General features: G+C 42.8%; 1 protein-coding gene across 3 annotated transcripts in view; it reads left to right on the forward strand.

The window, feature by feature from the left end:
- The window catches only part of Adcy8 (adenylate cyclase 8), a 193,557-nt gene that overhangs the window by 74,385 nt on the left and 93,044 nt on the right, over positions 1-26,128 (forward strand). For all 3 annotated transcript variants that reach the window (XM_051202525.1, XM_051202526.1, XM_051202527.1), the window contains exons 3-5: positions 4,565-4,695; positions 9,682-9,793; positions 19,063-19,190. In XM_051202525.1, coding sequence (XP_051058482.1) covers positions 4,565-4,695; positions 9,682-9,793; positions 19,063-19,190 — 371 coding nt within the window. The remainder of the gene's footprint in view (positions 1-4,564; positions 4,696-9,681; positions 9,794-19,062; positions 19,191-26,128) is intronic.

Raw genomic sequence — 26,128 nt, forward strand, 5'->3', positions numbered from 1 at the left:
ACAACCACCACGAACACACTCTCAGGCATATATCTGAACTTCAATTAATTAACTACTCATCTAAGTTAATCACACTCTCTCATCCCCCATAACAGTCTCTCCGTGTATTAAGTATGTCTCCTTAATTGCACTAGTAATAGATGTAGTTGTATAATTACTTCTACGACCATTTCATTAATACTCACTTTTCCCACCAGACTCAACAAGATGATATTAGGTTCTATCTTATGCCCTGCTGAATTCTGATTAGCTATCCCAATTGCTAAAGGAATTGTGGCATAACTTTATATGTACTTTATGTTCAATTCTTCGATGTCACACAAAGATAAGATGTTAATAAGGAAGGAAGAACATGTAAATTTTGAGCTTATGCCCACTCGCTTTGCCTTTATGGAAGAAACTATCATGAGCGTTTCTGGAGATAACAGATCAACACCGTAATTGCTAATTCAAATGCAGATGAGACCATCAATGAAATGTTCTGTCAATCTCCTTGAATACAGAACAGCACGTCAATACACATCAATTTGTTGTAGTTTAGTTTAATATTTTAATCATCACTAAACACTAATGCTGTTTCAACACTAAAGCAGCAAATACTCCTATTCACAGATACTGCATACAGAGAAGTAGGTAAGAAAGGCAAAAGCCAATTAAAGCCCTTCATTTAAAAAAATCATATAATAGATGAAAAATGGAGGCCTAATACTTGCTAGGTACCTTTCTAAGTACTAGAACTGTTGGTGCTAAATAGAAGAAGCAAAATGTAGACCCTCATCACACTCAATTCTGATTGACACAAACAGATACTTTCTTTTACAGATAAATGACTACCTCTGTCCCCCAACCAAGACCAACAGTTTGAAGGGAGTTATCCCAAGCAAGAGCTTGTGATATGACAATTGAAGGCTTCAGGGGAGAATAATACCCTCTGTGTACGGTAACTCCATCTAAACTCTTATATGCGTGTATATGTTTTGGAAGCCTATAACATAGTATGTTTCCAGATGGCTTTTTACAAATATCCTTAGTGCTAATTATCCCTCCCTTACACCCTCTTGTGCACCTCTATACCACGTTTCTAGTCTCCCACTTCCCTTAATATAATTCTTCCCCTTCCTCCTCGTTCCTCCCCCTTCCCCCAACCCCCGTCTTCTAGTTTCCTGACTTCTACAGGTATTCCAAACTAAGCACACAAACCCAGAGATTTTTAAGCTAGAATCCACATAGGAAAGAGAACATGCAGCCTTTGCCTTCCTGGTTTGAAAACTCACTCATCTATCAGGAACTCTGATTGCACGTAACCCTACATTTCTAGTGCAATGGGGCTTCTAATCTCTGGGTCCTCACTGGAACACTCAGCCCCGATCACAGAAACACCTACCTGCTGCCTTAAGAGGATTTTCATAATGCGTATGAGTGGCTTTCTGTATTTATGTGACTCAAAAAAGTGCCTTGTGCCCAAAGACATAAGGATAGGATATTGGAACCCCAGGACTGGAGGTACAGATGACTATAGGCCACTGTGTTGATACTGAAAATGAAACCTGGGTCCTCTGAAAGAGTAGCCAGTACCATTAACCACTGAACAATCTCTATGTCCCTAAGAGGTACTTTAAAAGAGCCTTGTGGAACTCAAAAGATACCTGAGCAATTAACATTTGCTGCTCTTGTAAAGGGCCTGCGTTTGGTTCCCAGGGTTCACATAGTGGCCCACAACTGCCTTGTAACTCTACTTTCAGGGGATCCAATGCCCTCCTGTGGCCTCCATTGGTACCAGACACACAAGTAGTACATATGCATACACGTAGGATTTTACACATATGTATAAAATGAAAACAACTTAATATGTTTTAAAGAGCCTTTTGGACTGGGTGAGAGGGGATTAGAACACATTCTGTAGAGTGTGAGGCTCTAGAAACACATTATTTGGAGTCACGTTATTTGTTTTGAGTCCTCTGTTGTTGACATCTTAGGTGATCAGTGTACTAATGCCATGGTTTTAGTTTTTTCTACAAATGTCAGCCATTATGAGCTACACTAAGGTTAAAAATGTCACCCACTTCCTACCAGTGCTTGATTTAGAGTAGGCTAGCATCTGTCTGTCTGGACTGGATATCCCAGAGAGCTCCAGTGCTTGAAATACTCTGCCTAACTTGTAATAGAACTCAGTGAATATGTGAGGGCCAGAGAACAGGACTTCTACAGAACTTCCAGACATTCTGCTATACAGTCAGAGCAAGAAGCCATGAAAGAGGCTCACAAACATGGATTTGGATTTCAGGGATAGAACTGCCTCTTCGTGAATTGGAAGGACTGAGTAACTTTACCTCTGTAAGCAGGTCCCATAGTCCTTGAGCCCCAAATAAACACACAGACACAACATTAGTTATTAAACTATTGGCCAGTGGTTAGGGATTCTTACTGGCTACCTCTGTCTTAACTATTAACCCATTTCTATTAATCTTTCTATTGTTACAAGGTTGTGGCTTACCCGGTAATGCCCCAGCATCAATCCAGCAGCATCAAGACTCTATCTGGTGGACTCACCTACCTATCTTTCCCAGAATTCTCCTCATCCTAGTCCCACCTATCTTCCTACCTCATTGGCCACAGTGTTTTCTTCATCAACCAATAAGAGAAACACATATACAGGATTTCCCTCATCATGCATACCTCTTTGCAGCTCTCAAAAACCAGAGCCATTCTATGCATGCAGCAACCCCACCTTCCCATGCTCTGTGCCACCCTCCTCCTTATCGGAGTCCTCCCCTCTTGCTGTCACCTTGGTTCTTAGTCCTCACCCCTCATAAAACTGCTGTTGAAAGGGTTAAGTCACAAGCAAGTTTGCAAACTGACCACATGGAGTGTGAGTGTGTGTGTGTGTGTGTGTGTGTGTGTGTGTGTGTGCGCGTGTGTGCATGCTGTTCTTTGTTTCCATTCCTCCCTCTTACCAAGGCTGTGCCAAGTGGTGGGCAAATAGCATCATAATTAGACATCACCTACCGCTCTGAGCACCAGTGCTTTTCAAAGCCATGGTTAGCACCTACTCTTTTTTTCTTTTAATTTTTTTTATTAATTTATTTTTATAGATTCCAATTCCAGTTCCCCCTCCCTGCTCTCCTCCTGCTCCTCCCACTCTTGCCCCCACCACCACCTCCCATCTGCTCCATGGAGAGGGTAAGGCCTCCCCTAGGAAGTCTGCTAAGTCTATCCCATCATCTCGTTGTAGCACCTACTCTTATTCAGCAGCAATTGTAGGAACAGGGCCATAAGCGTGTGAGAAACTGACAAATAACATTTGTGAACATAGAAGAGACATGATATAGGGGCATTTGGGGAAAAAATGTGCCTCTCAGTAACATTGTAGGTCAACTTTCAAGTGGGGGAAGCATCATCATAGAGCACTCAGTGGATAACTCATTGATAAAGCCCTTTGTATGATGGACAGGATTGAGCAGAGAAAGGGGAGAGGGAATAATGACAGGTCCTTGCAAAACCCACTTCATTAATTCTCAGAGCAAGCCTACAAAGTAGATGGTAATATTACCTCTGAACAAATTAGTGATCCAAGACGCAGAGATCGAATAGCTTATCTTATCCTACATCACTATTACATGTTGGGGACAGGTTGCAATAATACCTCCTTAAGACTCAATTCAAAAATGTCTCCATACCATAAGAGACCCAGCAGGGAGTAGAAGGAGGATTGATTGTATCCTGGTACCTCAACTTGTGCAAATCATTAAACCACTTCCAGACTCAAATTGTACATTCTGCAAGGGTTTTCTGCAGACTTGTGTGAAGACTCTTGTAAGTAATACATAAGGGAATAAATGACAATGCTTAGGCGCCGTATAGAAGCACTCAAAAACCATAGCTATTAGAATGCATCTGTCTGCATCCATGTATCAGAATCCAGACCCTTCTGTGGGTTCCACCACACAGTCATGTTCAAGGATTTCATTTGTGTTGTGGAGCAGAGCTTTCTTTTCCCTACACTACTAATCATTGGTATCATGGCTTGCCTTGTATCATATCAAATGCCAGGTCTCCATTTGCCACCTGCATGTGTCTCACTTTTCATTTCTACATAGAGTTGGTGCCTCTGCGGTAACCTGTACTGTACCTGAACAATCCTGAGCCTGTCAACAGTTAATCACACAGCTGGTGGATTCTGGAGGAGGGGAAGTCATAGTTTTGTTTCTGCACCCATGGGTGAGCCCAATGGACTGCAATAGGTAGCTCCAAACCCACAGCCGTGGACAAACATAATGGGTCACAAAACAAAACAAAAGACATAAATTGGCCAAATGAGATGTAGGGAAGAGTGAGGTTGATAATGGAAATCGAAGAGGAATTGGCGAGGAACACATTTAATCTAAAAGCTATTTTAAAAAGAGAGTTTGTGCCTCCCAAAACTTGTTTGCTTCCTGAATACTCTGGATCCACATTCTTCCCATTGCAGGTTCAGAATCCAGCCATCTCAGTGAGACCCTCTACTCTCAACCCACATGAGACTCACTGGTCAGCCTAACAAGCTTGCCCTTCTTGCTTCTTCTAGGAGCGGCTTGTGCTGTCTGTGCTTCCCAGGTTTGTTGTCCTGGAAATGATCAATGACATGACCAATGTGGAGGATGAACACCTGCAGCATCAGTTCCACCGCATCTACATCCATCGCTATGAGAATGTCAGGTGAGGGTGTGACGTTATGTCATCAGTATAGCCTGGTCTGCACGGGACCAGTTCCACAGCATGTACATCCATCGCTATAAGAATGTCAGGTGCGGGTGTGACATCCTACCCTGGTCTGCACAGGATCCTGTGCCTGCCACTCTCATCACACTGCTTTGAGTGATGGATGTGGAGTAGTCCTTTAGTTACCTGACCAATCTAGTAAGTAGTGATGGTTAATCAGAGACATCTATGTTTCCACATTGAGGCTGGAAACGTATGTCAGGGATTTCGGTATTTTTTTGCTGACTGGTTTGTTACAATCCTTTAAAATTAGTTCACTGTGTTTTAAGCTCTAAATCCCTTTAGAAGATGATAAAAATAATCGTCCTAATATTCCACCTGGGGGTATCAGATATAATCTCTTACATCTCCTCCTTGTACTTCTCACGGCATTTTGAAGTCAGCACAAAGAAGGATTCAGCTGCTTTTCCTCTACAAACCTATTTTTTGTAAGCAACTATACATGCATATATTCACAGTCACCCACCTGTGAATCTGTCCACTATTCTAACTCCTCACCCATTCATCTACTTCCCCACACATTTACCTATCCATCTATCCACCCATCTACCCACCAGTCTACCCATCCATCTACTCATCCATCTACTCATCCATCTACTCATCTATCTACCTACCCATCCATCTACCCACCAATCTACCCATCCATCTACTCATCTATCTACCTACCCATCCATCTACCCACCAGTCTACCCATCCATCTACTCATCCATCTACTCACCTATCTACCCATCCATCTACTCACCTATCTACCCTCCCATCTACCCACCCATCTATCCATTCATCTATCCATATAGCCACCCACCCATCTATCAGTCTACCAGTTTGTGGTACCCACTTTGTCCTCAGCATTTACAGTACATGTGGCAGATACTGAAATCCAGAGATTCCCCCTCCGTAGTAGTGAGACATTAATTTAGATCTTAACTTTGACTTTTCCTGGTATGTGGCCTTAAATAATTTATTTTTTCCATTGTGTCTATCTGTGAAATAGATGATTTAACAGCTATCTTGCAGAGTTTTCTGCAGATTGTGTGAATGGATAAAGACAGACATACAAAACATAGGTTTAAATTTTTCATTATCAAGCACGTTGTAGATTATTTCATACTTACTTCCTCGTTGCAAGCAGTCAGTCCTGAATGGTTTAAAGCACACTGGGAGGCTACACTGCAGCTTACAGAACAACTGGAACGGGGTAGAAAAAGCCACCTGGGGAAATGGGCTGGAGGGAAGAAAGGCCACAAAGCCAGACAAACAGCTCAAAATCACCTGAGAATTCTAGGCCACATAGGTTGCCACTGCAAGGGTTTCTGATTAGACCACTTGTGGGGAAACCACTGTCCTGAAACAGAGTTCCACAATTCCTCAGAAGGGGGTGTTGCTGTCTGTGCTTCCTTACATTTTCTGTTTCTCCTACTGGTTTCTTTCTTTCTTTTTTATCCCAAGTTAAAGCCCAGGGCAAACGTATACAATTGACTAAGCCCTGTCATTTTCTAGAAAAGCCAGGAAAGCTAGCACCTGGCATTTTCAGCTTACATACAGAATTGCATTTCCCTCCTACCAAACCCCAGAAGACAATATTTCCCAGCACTGGCTAAGAGTTCATGTAGTGATGAGCTCTGAAAATGAAACAGGCAGACACACTGGGTCCCTTTCCTTTCATTCAGCTTTGGTGGCAAGTAGTAGCAACCTGTAACACCTCCGTGTGTATATCTCTGCGTGACACTGACAACACACATTGGGTGCTTTGTCCTGAAGAGAGCATGACTCTGGATCAGACCTTGAGCAGTGATAACAGCAACCCTGATTTGGATGCTGGAGTTGTGTCAAGCAAGCCTTTGAAAAAAGCAACCCCGGTGAGAGGTATGCCCACACAGAACTTAGGCTCCGAAAAACAAAGAGGAGCTAGCTCATCAATAGCTTACTCAACACAGTGAGAGTCTTATTATTAAGTGTGTCGAGGATAATAGTTGATAATGTTTTAAAGGGACAGGTGAGTCGTAGGGAAGTAGAGCATGGGGTGGGGTGCAGAGAAGCATCTCCAGGAGAGGTGGTCCTTATGGTCTTAGCTGATGGGGGTCAGCACATTTACAAAGCAGAAACATGAACTCTGGGCAAGGGATCTCTTCAGCTAAGGGTGAGCTCTGGGATGTACAGATGGTAACTGGTTTTCTGCTGTATTTCCCTGGTGGCAAAGTAGCTTGACAATCAAGGCAGGCCCAGACAGAGCAGAAACTGGATGGCTCTTTTAGAAGATAATAAGCAAATAAGTAAACGTTTTATGGATAAGTATGTTTGTGGATCACACACACACACACACACACACACACACACACACACACACACACACGAAAAATTGCAAAACAACCTGCCTTGTTTTATTCTCCCTTCTCTACTATTGTTTTACTTTTCAGTGTTCATTTGATGAGTGTTGCCTAAAATTTATTATTTCCTGTACACTTGTAAGTCATATAAATATATATATATGAACCATACATATAATACACATATAATAAAATGAACGCGCATATCACCATGGAGAAATGAAAGACTGCCTTGAAAAGGAAAAAGGAGAAAATAAGCCTGCGCGTGTAGAGCATTGCACCCTGTCTCCTGGTCTCACTCGACGTGCTTGTCACTTTTACTCCACTCTGTCGAACAGGAGAGTTCAATCCCACTCATTTACTCAACACATCTTATGATGTGGCCTCTTTCCCAGGAGTTCACGACACTCGAAATGAGCACACGCCCTCCTGCCCTGCATTCTCCACAACCCAGGGTAACAGAAGCACTTTCTAAGACAGAAGTCTGTAGTCATCACAGTCCCTAAGGTTTGCCCCAAGCCACAGATTCTTGGTGCTGGAGGGATGAAGTTTACTGGTGGCAGGAGGCTGCCTGCCTGCTTGGAGGCCACTGAAGCTAAAATAAGACAAGAAAGTAAGGATAGAGGAGGAGGCACTTTCTTAGCTGATGTCTGAGAACAAAGCCAGACCGGCTGCTACGCCCCCTCTGCAGCCCCCAAAACCACCCGCACTGGCATTAGGAGCATTTTTGAAATTATTTCCAATCTTGCCACCCTCTGCATAGCAACCTGCCTTGTTTATTCTTCCTTCTCTCCTGTTGTTTTAATGTTCAGTGTTCATTTGAGGAGTGTTGCCTAAAAAAGCCTCATTGTGCCTTGTATGACTATTGCCTCCTGCTGGTAACGGGGTAACAGGGGCACACATACCTGTCAGAAGAGTCTAAGTCCGTGTCTAGGGCCAAGAATGAAAAATCTTGTGAAAGCAAGGCCCTGGGGGCTGCTTCTGTCAATCACCAAACCTGCATTGCACCATGTGACTAAAGAGGGAGGGTCTCTATCATTAACAGCGCACAGCACTCACACTGGGCCCTCGCTAAACCAGATTTGTTTTTGTGGGTTCCCCGGGGGGTCTGAGGTTCTCCATTTAAAACAACCCATGCTCCTGGAAAGGAGGACTTAATTTTGCATAGTTCTACTGATTGGACTCAGAAAACATGTAATAAAAAGCTGGTTGTGTTCTGGGTAGGTGAAATCCAGAGGTGAAATTTTTTTCTTGTTTTGTAACTAATAGATAGGAGCCCACGGAGCCATGCATCAGTGTGTTGTTATTAAGTGTCAGGGAGGGAGCACAGAATTGGTAAGAGACTAGAGGTGGTTGCGACAGTTACATCAGCTGGAGGATACCTATAATTGTTCATTAGTTGTAAATGGAATTCTTAATTGGTCTAGATAATAAAAAGCTGGAGTCAGATACAGAGGAAATGTTGAGAGATCAGAGAGAAGGAGCAAGCCACAGCACAACTTATCTAAGAATCTCAGCAGACAAAAGAGTGATTTCCCATTTCTTCTGCCCAGCCCTCTTACTTCCTGCCTCTTTACAGACCTCCAGACCTCTACCGTTATCCAGTGGCAAGCTCCATTCTCTGACCTCCCAGACAAGCTAATAAAGCTTGAACTAATAGAGTTCAAGCGAGATATCACCACAATTAGTGGTATATAAGGGAAGTCGTGAAGAGGATACAGGATTTTTGTAGGACCAAGTACTGCAGGGAGCAAGGTAGCATATGCAAAGACACAGGGCATAAACGTAGCCTGGTTTTTCCCAGAGGGTGAAACACAGGCAGCAGTCCAATAAGATGTCCTGTTTTGCATCCATCGGTCCATTCCGAGGCCCTGAAAGGCATGGAGAGATGAGTGGACACTGACATCTGATGACTGTACCAGCTCTGCTATGCGCCATCAGCATGGTCTCAGCAGGGCTTCCTCCACTAGGTAGCCGGGAAGACTGGCTAAGACAGTGGCCGTGCAGTGCCTGGCTTGTAGAAAGCTTTGGTGACCTCTACCCCTTCCCTGTCCAAAGCCATATGCACAGAGGAAGACCAACCGCATCACTGAAATGATGGGTGTTTCAGCTAATCATTCTGCCAACGCCTCTCGGCATTGCCTCCTTAGCTTGACATTTTGTGAGAAACCTACTTCTTGTTGTCTGACGGGGACGGTAGAGTGCATGGCTCAGGGGCTGAGGGGGGTTCTGTGTTCTCTCCTCATGCCAGGTCTGTTTCATTCTGTGTTTTGTGACATCTATGTCACTGTGCATTGTGAAAAGGCAGAGATAAATCATAAAATGTCACCACAAGTGGACCATCTCCTACTGACCCCTTTCAGGTGGTTTACAACACAGGACCAAGACCATGGGCTTTGGCTGACCTTTTGTCCTTCCTGATCTCTAAGTTGACCCCCTGTCACTGTTAAACACCAAGGCGTTCCTCCTCACAGCCATGGCAGAGAGCTGAAATCTCAGACACGGTGGATTTATTTGAATAGAGTTTATGTTACTCCCAGAATGGATGAAAATATTAACCCACCTTTCCCCACCCTTCCCTTCCTTCCCCTTTGTTTAGCATTCTTTTTGCAGATGTCAAAGGATTTACCAACCTCTCTACGACCTTGTCTGCTCAGGAGCTGGTCAGGATGCTCAACGAGCTCTTTGCCAGATTTGACCGGCTGGCCCATGTGAGTTGCATTTAATTCCATCCCAGTGCTGGCAGAAGTGAGGGCCTGCATGTGGAATTAGAGAGGACAGGAATCAGCCTTCATCGCCAATGCCATTACCATTCTGCATCCTGTTCCCAGGCATGGACCTTTGACCTTCTCACACCCTGGAGGCCAATGTTACTCATTTATAAGTCTCAGGTGGGGGTGGGGCTCTCAGGTTGATTTTCCCATCGAAAGACAGCTGGTCGAGTGATAATCAACCCTGGCTTTTCTGTCTGCTTTTCTGTCCACCCTCCCTTCCTGAGACCAGGTGCCATCCAGCTGCAGACTCAGAGCTGGTATGCAGAGCTGGTTCCCTGCAGTTTCCTAGCCAGCTCCAGCCATCTGCAGTGATTTAGCGTGTTCTCACCACAAGTGAGGCACTGGGCCATTCCACCTCTGTTTTGTTTGACCTAACTTACGAGCTGAGTTTTGATCATAGATGCCCACCTCATCTCCTCTATGTGGAGAATACACAGCAGTTCTGACTTCTTGAGCCACTGTGAGAATTAAATAGCATTGTGTAGGCCACCACATTCCAAAGCTGCATCTGAGCAGCCGCACTGTCAAGGCACTATATATATATATATATATACATATATATATATATATATATGTATATATATGTATATATATATATATATATATGTATGTATGTATATATATATATATATATATGTATATATATATGTATATATATATATATATATATGTTGGGAATGTAAGATAGATGGATGCCCATCTCCTTTATTAAAGATAAGTCTAGTTAGGGATACCAGGGTCGGTGGTCAGTACGCAGTGCGTGATTTCCTACTCTTGCTAACCCGGGAGTGTGCTGGAACCACAGAAGCAATGTGTAATATTTCCATCAGAGAGGATTTCCCAGAGAAAGCGACTCTGAAGCTGACACTGAAGACTGAGATAAATATAATTTTTATGCAATACTGGTGAGCAGTGAAGGGAAAGATACACAGAGCAGCAATGAAGTTAAAGTACAATATGGCAAGAGAAAGATGGTAGATACAAGAAGTAGAGGTTTTATAACTGTTTATAAAACATTCTATAAAAGGCAGATACAAGAAAAGCAGACAGAGCTAGGTTTGACTCCTAGTACCGCCCATCTTCCTGTCCCTATCGGCTAAATGCTATTTTATTCATCAACCATTAAGAGAAGCATATACACAGTAGGACACCCCCCATCAGATACAAGAAATGCTAGATTGTGAGTGGATAGGTTGCTAGCAAAGGAGCCTGGAGTAGGATAAATCAGAGTGTGACATGGAAGCTTTGTGTCCTAATTATGGTGGTTGCGAGACTGCACACATTTGAAAGTCTTGTACATAATTGAGAGGCCAACCAGCAAAAGTGAAGAAATCATGGTGGGGTATTTTGTGCAGAGAGAACAGGGATAGAAATGTGTCTCCACATACAGAGAGAAACCAGAAACAACTATGGATGGGGGAAGTGTAAGATAGAATGTGGGAGGAGTAAGAAAAGATGTAGATATGGATCTGCCCAACTAACTAAACCCTTAGATGATGCTACTGACAACTAGTAGATAGAAAACTTGCAGGAACTGAAGTATTCTCATAGGAAGAGGGTTGAATTTACCTGATACCCAGCATTTAGGGAACAATACACATGTGGCATCTCCTTTAATCACTGAATCGGTGATGGCTGGTATAAGTTATATATTCTTATTCTCTTTTCTAATATGGTTCCAACTATTTTTCTTTCCACAAAGACAAAAAGAACGAAGATAGTCCCCAGGAAGAATTAAAAGATGAGTCAGGCAGTGGTGGTGCATGCCTTTAATCCCAGCACTCAGGAGGCAGAGGCAGGTGGATCTCTGTGAGTTCAGTCAGGGCCAGCCTGGTTTACAGAGTGAATTCTAGGAAAGACAGTGTTGTTACAAAGAAAACCTGTCTCAAAAAAAAAAAAAAAAAAAAGAAGGAATTAAAAGATCAAAGTCAGTTTCTTGTGTCATAGAAACCACCCCACCACCACCAAACATACACACTGACCTAAAGAAATGGTACAAAGTTTATCTCAATCCAAGTTATTCAACCACTTGCTACTTGCTGTGTCTGGGCACAAATACAAGACTCTGGAGATAGAAAGCCAGCGCTTTATCCCAGGGATCCCTGGTCTATCAAGGGGGAAAAGGTGAAACTGTAACATTGTAGCATACCTGCAGAGAGGAGTATCAGGGTTGTGAGTGGAGTAGCCACCTGACAGTGTCCGGAGATGAGGGCTCCACGTCCAGCTTAGGAAGTGCTTTTAGCATGAAACACACTGAAAAGGCCCGATGTATCAAAGCGCCCTGCTTTCCCGGGGAGCTCTGAGAGATTGCAGACTGTTAGAGCATAAAGGGCATGGGAGAGGCAGGTCACAGGGGAGCTTCAAGAAACAAGTATCCGAGGGAAGAGTGAAGCATTTTAGGAATTGTGAACTTTGTTCCATTGCCTGGAGGAAAGGAAGCCAAGAGGGGTTTATGTTGGGGCATGTTCTTCTGTATATATATGTTTCTCTTATTGGTTGATGAATAAAACACTGATTGGCCAGGAAGGAAGATAGGTGGGACTAGGAGACGAGGAGAATTCTGGGAAAGGTAGGCAGAGAGAGGAGCTGAAATGAGTATCCATGTAGACCATAAAGGAGTGGCAGGCCTGGGCATTCTCTGGTAAGACAAGACCACATGGAAATATATAGATTAACAGAAATGGGTTAATAATTAAGACAGAGCTAGCCCATAAGAAGCCCTAGCCAACAGCTTAGTGAGTGACATAGTGTCTGTGTGCTTATTTGGGGCAAGCGGCTGTGGGACCAACTAGGCTGGAAGAAATGACGCGACAAGGATACACCGCTGGCCAATTTCCCAGGGATGCAGGAAGCCATAGACAGTTATCTGAGGCATGCACCTGATCAAAAGGTTCTAAAGAAGAGCAACTGGGAGGTGGCTCGGTGGACATACATGGTGCTCGCCATGTAAGGGTGGGGATCTGAGTTTGGTCCCCAGCACTCACACTTAAAAGCCAGGAATAGCAGTGTGCCCTCAGAATCTCAGCACTGATGAAAATCAAACAGGTGGCTCTCGGAGCTTGCTAGCCGGCTCCCCGAACTCAGTGAGAGACCCTGTCTCAATACACACATGAGTACACTAAAGAAGACTCCTGGCAACCACATGCATGCATGTGTGTGCACACGCGCTCACACACGCATGCACGCACACACACACAGACACACACACACACTCACACTCTCTCTCTCACACACACACACACACACCAGAAATGAGTATTGTGGTGTGGACTTGCCAACTTCCGTAAGAATATTAAACATTCATAAACCAGCAGTGCCAAATGCTTTCCCTGGCAGAAAGAATGTTTTCCCTGGATAGAGCATGGTGTTCTCACAACTAACCTATAAGGCAGGCCATGATGTTCCTGCCTTATACATGGACAGAACATGGGTCAAAGGAGAAATGTATCCAGAGCTATTAATAGTTGATGATTTATTTACAACTCAAATGCAGAGCAGAAGAGGCTTCCTGCTATTAATCTTAAGCATATTAAGTAAAAGAGGATGAAACACTAAGGTATCTCTACTCACATGGATGCCTTGAAAAGTGAGATGCAGGTAGAGGCTTTGTTTGGATGTTCCTTGGTAGATCACCTGTCTTGAGTCTCAATTTCCTGCCAAAATTAAAATGAAGACTATATTAAATAATGCATGTGGTGTCTCAGCTGAGTTCCACTAAAAATAAACACTCACATTCATGGTCTGTAACTTCCAGTCAGCCATCTTTCCCCTTCCCATACCTCGGCCTCAAGGGCCTCAGCACCTTGCCTGAAGAGTTTGACACACTCTAGCGGTGAAAATGATGCTACTTTCTTTGAAATAAGGAAACTTCCTTTTGATGATTTCTGTCCTCCACCTTAGGCAAGTCCCTGCCTCCCTGGGTTCCAGGTTCTGCTATTATATAAAATGGAATTAAACTTGCATTTATGTTTTTTTTCCTTCTCCTGTCCCCCCACCTTATCTCCTTCTTACCCCCATCCACTCCTCAGAGGGGGGATAAGGCCTTTCTTGGGGAGTCAACAAAATCTGGCATACCAAGCTGAGGCAGGACCCAGCTTCCCCCCTCCCCATCTCCCTATATTTTGGTTGATCAAGCTCTCCCACTGTAGAGAATGGGCTCCAAAAAGCCATTTCATGCACATGACATGGGTCCAGGTGCCACTGCCAGGGGTCCCTTCAACAGATCAAGCCACATAATTGTCACCTACATTCAGAGAGCCTAGTTCAGTAACATGAAGGATCCCCAGCTGTCAGTCCATAGGCAGCGAGCTCCCACAAGCTCAGGTCAGCTGTCTCTGTGGTTTTCTCCATCATGGTCTTGACCCCCGTTGTTCATATGATCCCTCCTCCCTCTCTTCAGTTGAACTCCAGGAGCTCAGCTCAGCAACTGGTGACTACTCTAATAGCCATCATAGAACCTACATCCAGTACCTCATGGAAGCAGATGCAGTGACCCACAGCCTAGCTTGCATTTATTTTATATCTTCTGGGACTCTGTGAGTCTAGCTAGCTGCCTTCTGTTGGCATTTTCCTGCGGGTTTGAATCGGAGACCAGAGAGAACAAGCGTACCTAGCATTTTACAGTGACCCACTGTTTTTGCTGTATTATTGAAATGCAGGGGTTTCTTATGAGTCATCCTGAAAGTTCCCTCTAGTGTGCATTCTACAGTGCCCTTGGGGTTCAAGCTGCTGGGCTTAGAGTGTTTGAACTGTTGACATTGCGCTTGACAAAGTTTGGCAATTCTAGTATCTTAACTTTTAAAATAACAAACCCCTTACTTAACATTTCCCAATTCAAGAAAGGAATAGAGGAAAATATAAATGAGTGTACCCACACTGCTATACAGAATTGTATATGCCAATGGCATTATTAGGATCTTAAAACTTTCTCTTAAACTTCTGTCAAAATGGAAAGCAACATCAATCTTTTAACAATAAGAAAAAACACTGTGGAGAGCTGATCAATCAATTTCTAGTGAGGTGTTATTTCTATGAACTGATGTAATATTATATGGGGTAAAAAGAAATATCAAGGTTTAAGCCTCCAAACATGGTATGATGAACATTACGGAACACACAGCAGATATGAACCTATGTCCTGCCCTCTAAGGACAGTTGAGTGTCTGGGCTCCCAAGGCACGAGATATATGGCAGAAAATGGGTGACCAAAGGGACTTTAGCCTTTTCTAGAGTTAAGTTTTACTAAGAAAATATATTCACATCTCATTCTCTGATTCCAATAAGATAAAATTAGACAAAATATTGTAAGTTTGTCATGATTTTTATGTCTATTTTTAAAGTACATCAGTTTTGAGAATTATTTGCAGTTTTTTCTGTAACTAAATAAGTTGTCTTCAGTAAAACTGAAACATCAAATATATCATAGCACTGCACATACTTCTAAAATTTTAACTACTTCCAAAAATGTATTTTTGATATTGTATTCCCCAATTTTTGTCTACTATTTACATTGATAATTTAATCAACTTATTGGATTTTCAAGATTTTTATGATATGAAGCCAATTAAGATGGAAAAAGAAAGATTATAATAAGGCTGACATTAGATGGAAGATGGTCCTTATGCTATTTTACATTTTAAACATTGTTTCCAGAACGGCATGTCTTCTCCAGCCTGAGCTTTCAAAGCAGTTTCCCAAAGAATTTACTTAGAACATCTACTAAGTCATCTAAGAGCTCAGCAAACAAGATAAGAAAAATGTGTCTGAAAATGGACAGAACTTGACAGATAAGGAGCCAGTCATTTCTCATATATAAATATATATACATACAGAGGTGTGAATTTGCATATTTCCCTGCATACACATATGTATGAAACATATAGCATATGCTATATATTTTTATTTTGTATGTAAATTATGGTCTATATAAAATATGCGTATATACATACAGTAGATAATAGATAATAGATGGATACATACATAGATAAATGATAGATAGATACACAGATACAAAATGATAGATAGATAGATAGATAGACGATACATAGGTGATAGATAATATATTACAGATAGTTGATGGGTAGATGATATCTAAAAATCTGAGAGGTGTAACATACATAGATGGATGGATGGATAGATAGATAGATAGATAGATAGATAGATAGATAGATAGATATTCCCTTTTACTTAGTTAGGGCCTATAGGTTTCAAGAAAGCTGCCAGATTTCTTGTTTACAAGAAAAATGGACGCCACAAGTGAACATTGCTCAGTGTCTTCACCAAAGGGGTAGTAAATCACTTTATGCAATATTTTTACAAAATATATCCTTGCCAGGGGATCTGCAATTCTGTACTATCCTATAATTCTTGAAGTTTAATGGAGAACATTCATTGATCTCCAGGGTCAGACAGGCATAGGCTTGAGTTCCTTGCCTACCTCTCAGGAGTGGTACGGGGCTTGCCTCCTGGAGCCTGAGGATCATCTGTACGAGTCATAAAGATGCTGTGAGGTGAAGGGGACGATGAGTATAACACGCCTTGACATGTGGTACATAGTTTGTGCTAAGTATTCCATCCTTTCTTTGCTTAGTTTCCAAAACATTGTCACGTGGGTGTACATGGGAGCCGTTGAGCAGCACACCTGTGGTGGTGAACACTGAGCCAGTTGATCTGTGGCCTGGAGAATTTTCTGTATGCTTTCTCCTATGGCTTTCCTCCCTGTAAAGCAGAGGTGACAGCTACTTGTCCTTTGTGTGTGAGGCTCAAAGTGAAAGATAAGAAGCAGCATGTTGGACACAGGGGATGCTACTCCCAGGCATCAGCTGTCATGGGCACTGCTAAGGGTTGGCCATGTTTCCTCTCTTTTGCAATTAAGGGCAATGTGGACTCTTTGTCCTTGTCGTATAGAGAACTAACACCTATCAGTGTTTTCAGGATGTTATATGAAGTGACGAGGCTAGCAAACCTGACAATAATGCAAATAATACAGATTCCTAGGCCAAAGCATTTCCTACCCAATCTCTTTCCTTCATCCTTCACCACAGCCAACAAGGACGCTGCCTCTATACCTTAGGCTGGTAGCACTAGATTCTCACCAGTCTTAGTCACGCATGCCATGCCCTCGCTCACGTGACTGTTCATGCCTGAAATCAACAGCCCTTTCCCTCCAGCCTCAGTACTCTGCAAATCAAAGTAAGTCGTGAAAACATTGGCATTCAGTCCCCTTCACAGGCAAAAATGGGAATACATAATACATGCATACATACTAGACTAAAGTGATGGGTCTCTCCCTCCCCTTATCTCCTTGTTAAATTCATAGCCTATAAATAAATATGCACAGAGAGAATGAGGGACAAATATACGGTGGAAGTTTATTCTGCCATAAACAAAACCATGACATTTGGATGAAAATGGATGGAACTGGAGATCAAAAACAAATCCTCTGTTTTCTCCCTCATGCAGAACCTAGACTTTCAAACTAAGAAATTTTAGTTTATGGGCATGATATGGCGGAAAAGAGTGGGAACAAAGATAGGAACAATATTGTGACTTTTACCATGCTGAATTTATTTAGATATTTTCTTTAGGACTAAATCTTTCTAGTTTTAAGATATTTTCTCCTGGAAGGCCTCACCCTGCCTGGGGAGGAGGGGTGGGGGGATGGGAGGATGGAAGGGAGAAGGAACTGGGATTGATATGTAAAATATGAAATAATAATAATAATAAAAATCCTTGCCCCCCCTTTTTTTAAGTAATGGGGCTAGTAGATAATTTCCTCTCCTCTTCTTGTTCTTTTGGCTTTTTGAGATGTGGTCCAAACTGCCCTATACTGTCCTCAAATTCAGTATGCAGACAAGGCTGACCTTGACGTCCTGATTTTCCTGCCCCCACCCCCTGAGTGCTAGGTGTTTAATTCCAAGTCTGGCTGATAGTATTTCCATTGTTGTTTGGGAATTTGTTAATGGATTTTTCTTTCATACTTCTTGGAAAATTTTTGAAAATTTTGTATGATGAGGGCACCAGCTGATAGACTTTCATTATTGTGGTCATTGACAGATTTTTTTTAACAGTTCCTTGACAAATTTTGGGGGGAAAAATGTGCCCTATGACAAGAACTTTGATGTTTTTGAGTAATGGCATGGTGGACTCACAAGCCTAGACCAGTGGGCAAGGTAATCTCTAAATTCATCCAGGCCATGAAACTCTAAAGATTCTAGAAGAAATTGAAGACCCTAATCCCCTTTTACTGATCCGACTTTACCAATAACTCTCTAATAAAAAAGTAACTACATTGAATAACCAATAAGACAGGAACCCCAAGCTCCTAAAATCATATGGGAACAGGGGGTGCATGTCCCTGAATCTTACAAGATGCCTCTGTGCCTACTTGGGAGGTTGGGAAGGTTCTGGAAATCTGACCCAGTCAGATAAGTATCAGAGGCATTCGAGTTCTTATTCTACCTGATGGTATTTACTAGGTATTCAATAGTTGACAAAATGTTTGGATTAGGGAGACAGTGCTGTGCTTTTCCTCTTGGGATTTCAAGTATCTCCTGAGCTTCCATCTCAGTGGGACCCTTTCTGCTTACACCTCCTCTCTTTAGGCCCAAGACCTTGCTTTCAAAGGAGATCCCCCTACCTATGAAGTTATAGGTCCTTAAAAATCATCTCTAGAAAGTCTGGAAGAGGTTATTCAACTCCAACCATCCATCCAAAGAAACAGTGTCAGTAGGTGCCCCCTTACTATAACACAACACCTGAAGTGATTAATTCATGAGGAAAATATTAATTTGCCTCACCTTTGAGTTTCAAACAATGATCACTTGTCCCTACTGCTTTTGTCTTTGGTGGCATAGCAAATCACTAATCTCATGGTGGCTGGGAAGCAGAGAGAGAGAGGTCATGGTAGTGGAGTCTCACTTCAGGAGTATATGCACCCAGGGACCGGAAGACCATCCCCTAGACTGTAGCTCTTCATTTTCACCACCTCACAAAAGCACCAAGCTGTGAGCTAAGAATCTACTACCCAGGGCTTGGCAGAACTTTTCAGATCCAAATATGAGAACAGTAGAAGGATGCTCTAAAGATGGGCGTTGCTGACTCTGAAGTGTGGACACTTGACAACACTTGCATCCTTTCTTGAGCTTTGTGAAGAACTGGGTCCTCCTGATGACAGAGTCCTTTCCCTACCACTCTGTTTCTCTTAGGAGCATCACTGTCTTCGCATTAAAATCCTGGGAGACTGCTACTACTGCGTGTCTGGACTGCCCGAGCCCCGCCAGGACCATGCACATTGCTGTGTTGAAATGGGCCTCAGCATGATCAAAACCATCAGGTAACTTGTTGCCTCCTCTGTGGTTCTTGAGGCATCAGTGTGTACGAGAACACATGCAGCCCCATTTTTCCTTTGCCGAAAAGTTTTGGTTGTGATCAAGCGCTTGCCTTATTTCACAAGCCCTGCACATCTGTTGACTCTCCCATAGAAGCCAGTGGGCCTGCTGGCCTTATTTCACAAGCCCTGCACATCTGTGGACTCTCCCATAGAAGCCAGTGGGCCTGCTGGTCTCCTTGTTTCATGGCCACATGCCCCTCTCAGTCAGTTGTGCACACACTCTGACCACAAATGCTCTTGTGGGGAAACAGTGAGGTTGTCATGGTGAGCAAATCCTCTTCAGAGATCAGTGCAGGAGAGACGGGCAATGCATACACAATTTCACTACAGCACTACAGCACAACAATCTCTGAATAAAACACGGTGTTTGGGGAGGTTAAAAGGAAGATGAGTTAATTCAGCTGCTAACATGGAGATGCCCAGGGTGGAGTTTGTGATGTGAGCTGTTACTTGAAATATATTCTGCATAGACATCGGCAGGAGCAGGATGCTGGGGGCAGAGCGGGGAGATCTGCAAAGCAGATAGGCGTGTTTGCAAAACAAGGTGTGCTGCAACTGCTAATGCCTGAAGTAAGAGAGTGGTGATGGTCGCCAACAAAAGCCAGAGCAACCTTGGAAAGAGAGAGGAGATGTGTGTGTGTGTGTGTGTGTGTGTTTATGTTTGACACCCAAATGCTCCAAAGAAATGTACAGCAGGTCTGGAAAAACCAGTGCATTGTGGAGCTATGGTTTTCGAGGTGGAATTAGAATAGACCAAGCAAAACCAGTATAAGTAGAGTTTGTCAAAAATGTAACTCCGAAGCTTGGAACTTCTCACTGGCAAGTCCCACTTGTATTAAACCAATCGATTCCATAGACAACTCCACTTTCCCAAAGGAAGGACACTACAAATCCACATTTACCCAAAAGCTAGCAAGACATTTCGCTGGGGAAAGACAGTGTATTTTTTATTATTATGAGGTAAAACATCAATGTAAAGTACAGAATTTTGCTATGAGATTCATAATAGAAACTGGAGCTTCCACAATTCCAAGTAGGCAGAGAGGCTACAAATGTTAACTTTGTTCCCTATCTTCTGTCCTGCAGAAGTTCCCACCCTTAAGGACTGGACAGATGAGCCTGTAGGCTCCAATCCAAAGTTTCCTTTGAGTTGAACATTGACTAAATTAACTGTGGGCATTCCATAAGACTCTCTACATTGACCTTAAGCAGAAGACATGACATATAGAAGGCATTGCAACAGAATTGTGTGCTCTTGTAAAGCTCATTTCTCTTTCAGCAGAGAACCTCATCCCTGGCCCTTATGAAGGTCAATGTAAAGGCTTTTCTGGAGCTTTGTAGTTGGACAATGGGAAGCAAAACTTAAATGAGCTGATATGGTTCAAGGGCATTCTCTTTCGCTCACTTATTAAGTACCATTCCTACTTCCGTGGGATAAGACACATTGGTTGCATATTTTTTAACTGCATGACTCAGGGCCTATTAATACCCAAAGAGCTCCTTGATTATAATGTAGGAGACTTGAAGTCCAGCATTAATTCTTCAGTTAACAAGAAACCGTGGCATGGAGGAACGAACAGGAACACTGGATTCGGGCATGCCGTTGTTGTAACTGGATCAGGCTTCTAGAATCCCAGTCCTTCTGACAAATAGTTCACTCTCAGAGATGGCTGCTAAAAATGCTCACACTTTGGTGTGTGTAAGAGAGAATTCATCTTACTAGCTTTATGATGAAGTGATTACTCCTTACCAACTATCACTTGGACAAGATGCATTTGCTTTCTTCTACTTCAAAATATGTTTCAAAGGGGTGTTTGTCTCTGTGTGTGTGTCCCAACTGGAAAATATATGTATGTGTATTGTGTGTGTGTGTGTGTGTGTGTGTGTGTGTGAAAACTTCGTATAAATGTGATACACATACAACATGAACACAGGCGCATGCATGTACACACACACACACACACACACAGAGAGAGAGAGAGAGAGAGAGAGAGAGAGAGAGAGAGAGAGAGAGAGAGAGAGATTGACTATTCAGCTATTTTTAAAAAAGGACCTTCCCAGATGGGCAGTGGTGGTGGCACACGCCTTTAATGCCAGCACTCAGGAGGCAGACGCAGGGGGATCTCCATGAATTTGAGACCAGCCTGGTCTACAGGACAAGTGCCAGGAGAGGTTCCAAAGCTACATGGAGAAACCTAGTCTTGGGGAAAAAAACAACAGAATAAAGAAAAGGACCTTCTGTACTTTTAAAAGGCATGGGTAAGTCCGGAAAACATTATGTTACGTGAAATAATCCCGGAATCAAAGACAAATGCTGTAGGAGTTCATTAATGTGGTATCTGAGCAAGCTGCTTTACCAGAAGCGAAGACGGTAGCAGTTAGAAGGTTGTAGAAGTTCAAGGGTGGAAATTTTCAGTTTCATGGAAAACCCTAAAAGACACTGTACATCGCTATAACTGCAGTCAATTATATATTGTATTCTTGGAAATTGCTTATAGAAGTTTTCTTACAACAAAAATGAAAACTACATAAGACAAAACATGCCAGTTAACCGGGTGTGATCATTCTACAATGCACATGCTATTTTGTCTGTTAATGAAAAATGAGAAACAAAATATAATAAAACTGATTGTAAATATTTGCAGTAGTCAAGACACAATACAGTTGAAGTGACTGAGGCAGAAGTGGCTAAAGGTGCTCCTATCTTGCAAGTCTAGTGATCTGAGTTCAATTCCTGGAACACACATAGAGAGGGGTGAGAAACACGGCTTCATAAAGCTGTGACCTGACCTCCAGACATTCACCATGACACTATGTGTGCCCACACTCACACAACACATACACACACAAAGTGATGATGATGATGACGACGACGACAATGAGTACTCATAGCCAGAGAGGCAAGGGTTCCACAGTTCCAATCCCCTAACTCTACGCACTCTTGCTAGAGACCACAGAAGATAGAACTATGACCCTTGATCCTTGGTATTTGTTTTCTCTCTCTATCCAAGCCAAGATAGCAGTGTCTGCTACCCCGGTGTCTGTAGAAGGTGGGAAGGTAGAGGTCAGAGATGTGTGCACGTGTGATAAGAAGTGTCTTTCCCCAGACTTGCATGCCTCATGCAGGATTGTTTTGGAGGGATATCATTCAGAAGCAGTCCTCTTTTCTGGAACATTCTCCAATAGAAGGGTTTCCTGAATTGCTGCACATACCACCAACCCCAGTCCAACTTTCTGTTGACCCTATCCAGGCAGTGCATGGCTCATTTTTGTCCCTAAACCCACTGTTTAAAGGGGAATTAAAGGGCAGATAATACCCAGGTTTTTTTTCTTACACATTTAACCAAAATGTGTTACCATAAATTTCTATTGATGAAAATATAAACAACAGTTTCCTCTTATGTCTGCTTTTACTGAGGTATCTGCATAGTAGGTGTTAATATTTGGGCATCTGTACTGGCCTGTCCTTGGGGTTCTGACAGGACACGCCCTCAGCTGCAGCCACTAAGAGCACCACCTGTGCACATTCACTAAGTTCCCTTTTAAAAGAGCCTGCCCACCTCAACCCTCTCTCTCTCTCTCTCTCTCTCTCTCTCTCTCTCTCTCTCTCTGCCCCTCTTTTCTTTCTCCTGATGCTCCTCCTGTCCCCAGAGGTCAGTCTCCCCCTCCCTTTCCCCCTTTTCATGATCCCTTTCCCTAATAAAAACAAACAAACAAACAAAACTCTTTTTTTAACACTGTGGCAAGTTTTTTTTCTCTCTCACCACTTTTTTAAAAATTGCAACAGTAGGTCTTTTAACAAAACAACAACAACAAAAAAAAGGTTTTTCCTCCTTTGGAGACAGAGGCATGAAGACTGAGCCATTATAACCATCAGGAATGGTAAGAGCTGTAGGTGTGCATGTGTATATTTGCTAGTATATGTCATGTATGTGTGCATGTCTATACATGCACATGTCCACATGTGGGAGTATGTGTGCATATATATATATATATATATATATATATATGCACAAATATGTATATACATACACACACATACGTAGGTATGTATTATGTAGGTATGTATGTGTGCACACATGAGTATGTCCAGCGATGAGGAGGACCTTTGTGATCACCAGCATTCTAAACAACACAGGAATTACTATAAAAAGCATTAGGATGTATCCTACAGGCAATGAGAAGTCACAGGCACTGTGGAAAAAACGACAGAGCCAAGAACAGCATCAAAAGATATCTGTGGGTATGACTCTGGGTGAAGGAAACGGTTGAGAAATACTTTTCTGCCAGCATAGGAGCCAGAATAACCTGATTAAGGAAATTGCTGTGAAATAATGGAAACACGAGAAGCTGGGACCTCAGACAAGGGACAATATTTAAATGTCTACTATGATATTAGAACAATTGTGTTTTAACTGACATTATTCTAACAATTTTGGTCAGGGTTCCACTGTACTAAAGGTGTAATTTGTCGCTAGATGTGATCGCATTACAGAATATTCCTTAGACGAGAACCGCTTTACAGGGCACCTGTTTTGTGAAGTGGGTTGTTCTGGATTTGCAGCAGCAGACACCATCTGTTCCCATCTCTGCCTCTCAGTAGTCATGTGTCCATAGATGGTGACTTAACTCAGTGCCCCATGGCCTGCCATGCAAAACAGAGACCAATGGATTCCAACAGGAGCATTCCTTTAAAGCCACAGATAGATAAATAGGTAGCACGCACGTTGTCACAACAGAAATACTCTTAACATTTATTCCATTTTAAATCATATGTGTGGAGGATAAACATCTTTGACTACAGATACTTAGGACATCTAGAAGAGGTAGTCATGTGCCCGGTAGTTGGAGTTACAGGCAGTTCTAATGTAGGTGCTGGGAACTGATCGTGAATCTTCTATAATAAGAAGAGTATGCACTCCTAACTGCTGAGCCATGTGTTCAACACCATAGAAATATTTCTAATAGACTCTTGCAGATGGGCCTGGGCTGGGTGGTAGAAAAATTTCCCTTAACACAGATACAGAAGTTATTCCTTTATCACTCCTTCTAGCCATTGCTTTTAAAATAATGGCAGTTACTTGCATTTATTGAACACTTCAAGTGTATTGAGCACTGAGGAAAAGCTTTTGTCTATGTTAGTCCCTTATGTTTTCATAAAACCCTAGGAGTTATAAGTGGAAGGGACAGGTAAAACACTGGAGTACCCTATACCCAGTATACGCTGCACAGTGTAGTCAGAGCCACAGCTGGCATCAGTGTCAGCCATAGACATTAGGTCTGCTGAATGGCCTCACACCGCCTAAGGGATGCCCTAGAAATAAGTTCCACTTGGCAAGTGAAGGAAATAGTACACACCAAGGTCAGATAATGGCTCAGAGCCTCACAACTAGTCAGTGGCAGAACAGGGCTGCCAATCAGGAGTCATGCAGTCGTTGTAACCAATGTGCTGTCTGCCCCTCAGCCCTACATGTCTAGCTCCCCACATTCAGAATCTGCCACTGATACCTAAAAGATGGCAGAATACCTTAGGAGACCCCATACCCTTCCTGAAGGAATAGAAGAATTAATATTAGTGGAAAAACTCAGTAAACATCCACGAATAGCATGAGAATAAGCCCTAGTCAAAATAACCTCGTAGCAAACACATTCCAATGAAAACACTTGCCTTTAGAAATGAGCACTTAGGTAGTTAATGAGGGTGGGGATTAGGGGCTGAATGTAAAGTGAGTGATTCCTAATGAAGCATTCAGTACCATCTCGTGCATGTCTATTCATAAAAGTCAATTAATTAAAATGGGTTTAGGTCGTGGTTTCTGTTACATATATTGAAAAATGGCTCCAGACGGATCCTTCTGACATATCCTTGGTCTATTTGGGAGGATCCTTACTATCCGATTGAGATGCCAAGAGTTGACATCGGGCTCCGCTCTCTGCAATAATGCTTTTATTAACGAGCTACAAAAGGTGCCCTTGATGAACCTTAATGAAACTTGCAGAGTGAAGTCTCCTCAGTGCAACTGCTAAAAAGCCACAGCAGTTACTCCAGAATGCCAAGTGGGAACGGTGTTTCCCCAGCAGCTCCTCTGGAGCAATGGCCCCAGTCCTCACAGCAGGGTTGCTCTGCCAAGCAACACAGCAGGAGGAGGACTGGAAAGCAGGACTCATCATCGATCTCTCCTTACTGAAGGAAGGATCCCAAAGTGCGTTTCTCAGCTCCCTCTCCTTTCTCTCTGTCTCTCCTCCCTCCCTCTGTCTCCTACTGCTGCTACTTTTCCCGTTTGCTTCCTCTTTCTGTTCTTCTCTCCCTCTCCATACCCCTCTGTTTCTCTGTATGTCTGTCTCTCACACACACACATGCTTTTTCTCTGTGTGTCTCTCACCTGTGTGTCTCTAACACATCATGTTAAAGCCCCTTCCTCATCCTCTTTGAAAACATCACTACATATTGCTGCCTTGTTGGTTTTCTCTTGCTTTTATGAAACACCTGGCAGAAAGCTGTATTACCTGCAGTACATCACACTTGGCCAGACATGGTGCCAGGAGCATGAGGCTCACTCTCTCTCTCTCTCTGGGCAGATCAAGAAGTAGAAAGAAATTAGTTCTCCTACTTATCTAGCTTCCTCCTAGTTTAGTTTGAGATCACAGCACACAGGATGATGTCACCCACATTCAGAACCTATCCCCTCAGTTAATCCTCACTGGAAATGCCTCAGTAATTCCCTGGGCTAGGGGTTACCTATCTAAACAAATCAGTGATGGAGATCAGCCATAAATAGCAGCCATAAGCCTGCACTCCTGTTAAGATGCAGTCATTTGAATGATGTTCAGCAACTATCTAGGACTTAACACTCAACAAAACTAATGAGGAAGGATTGTGC

This window comes from Phodopus roborovskii, unplaced genomic scaffold (genome assembly GCF_943737965.1).
Source record: "Phodopus roborovskii unplaced genomic scaffold, PHOROB, whole genome shotgun sequence".
In the NCBI taxonomy this organism is placed as follows: Eukaryota; Metazoa; Chordata; class Mammalia; order Rodentia; family Cricetidae; genus Phodopus; species Phodopus roborovskii.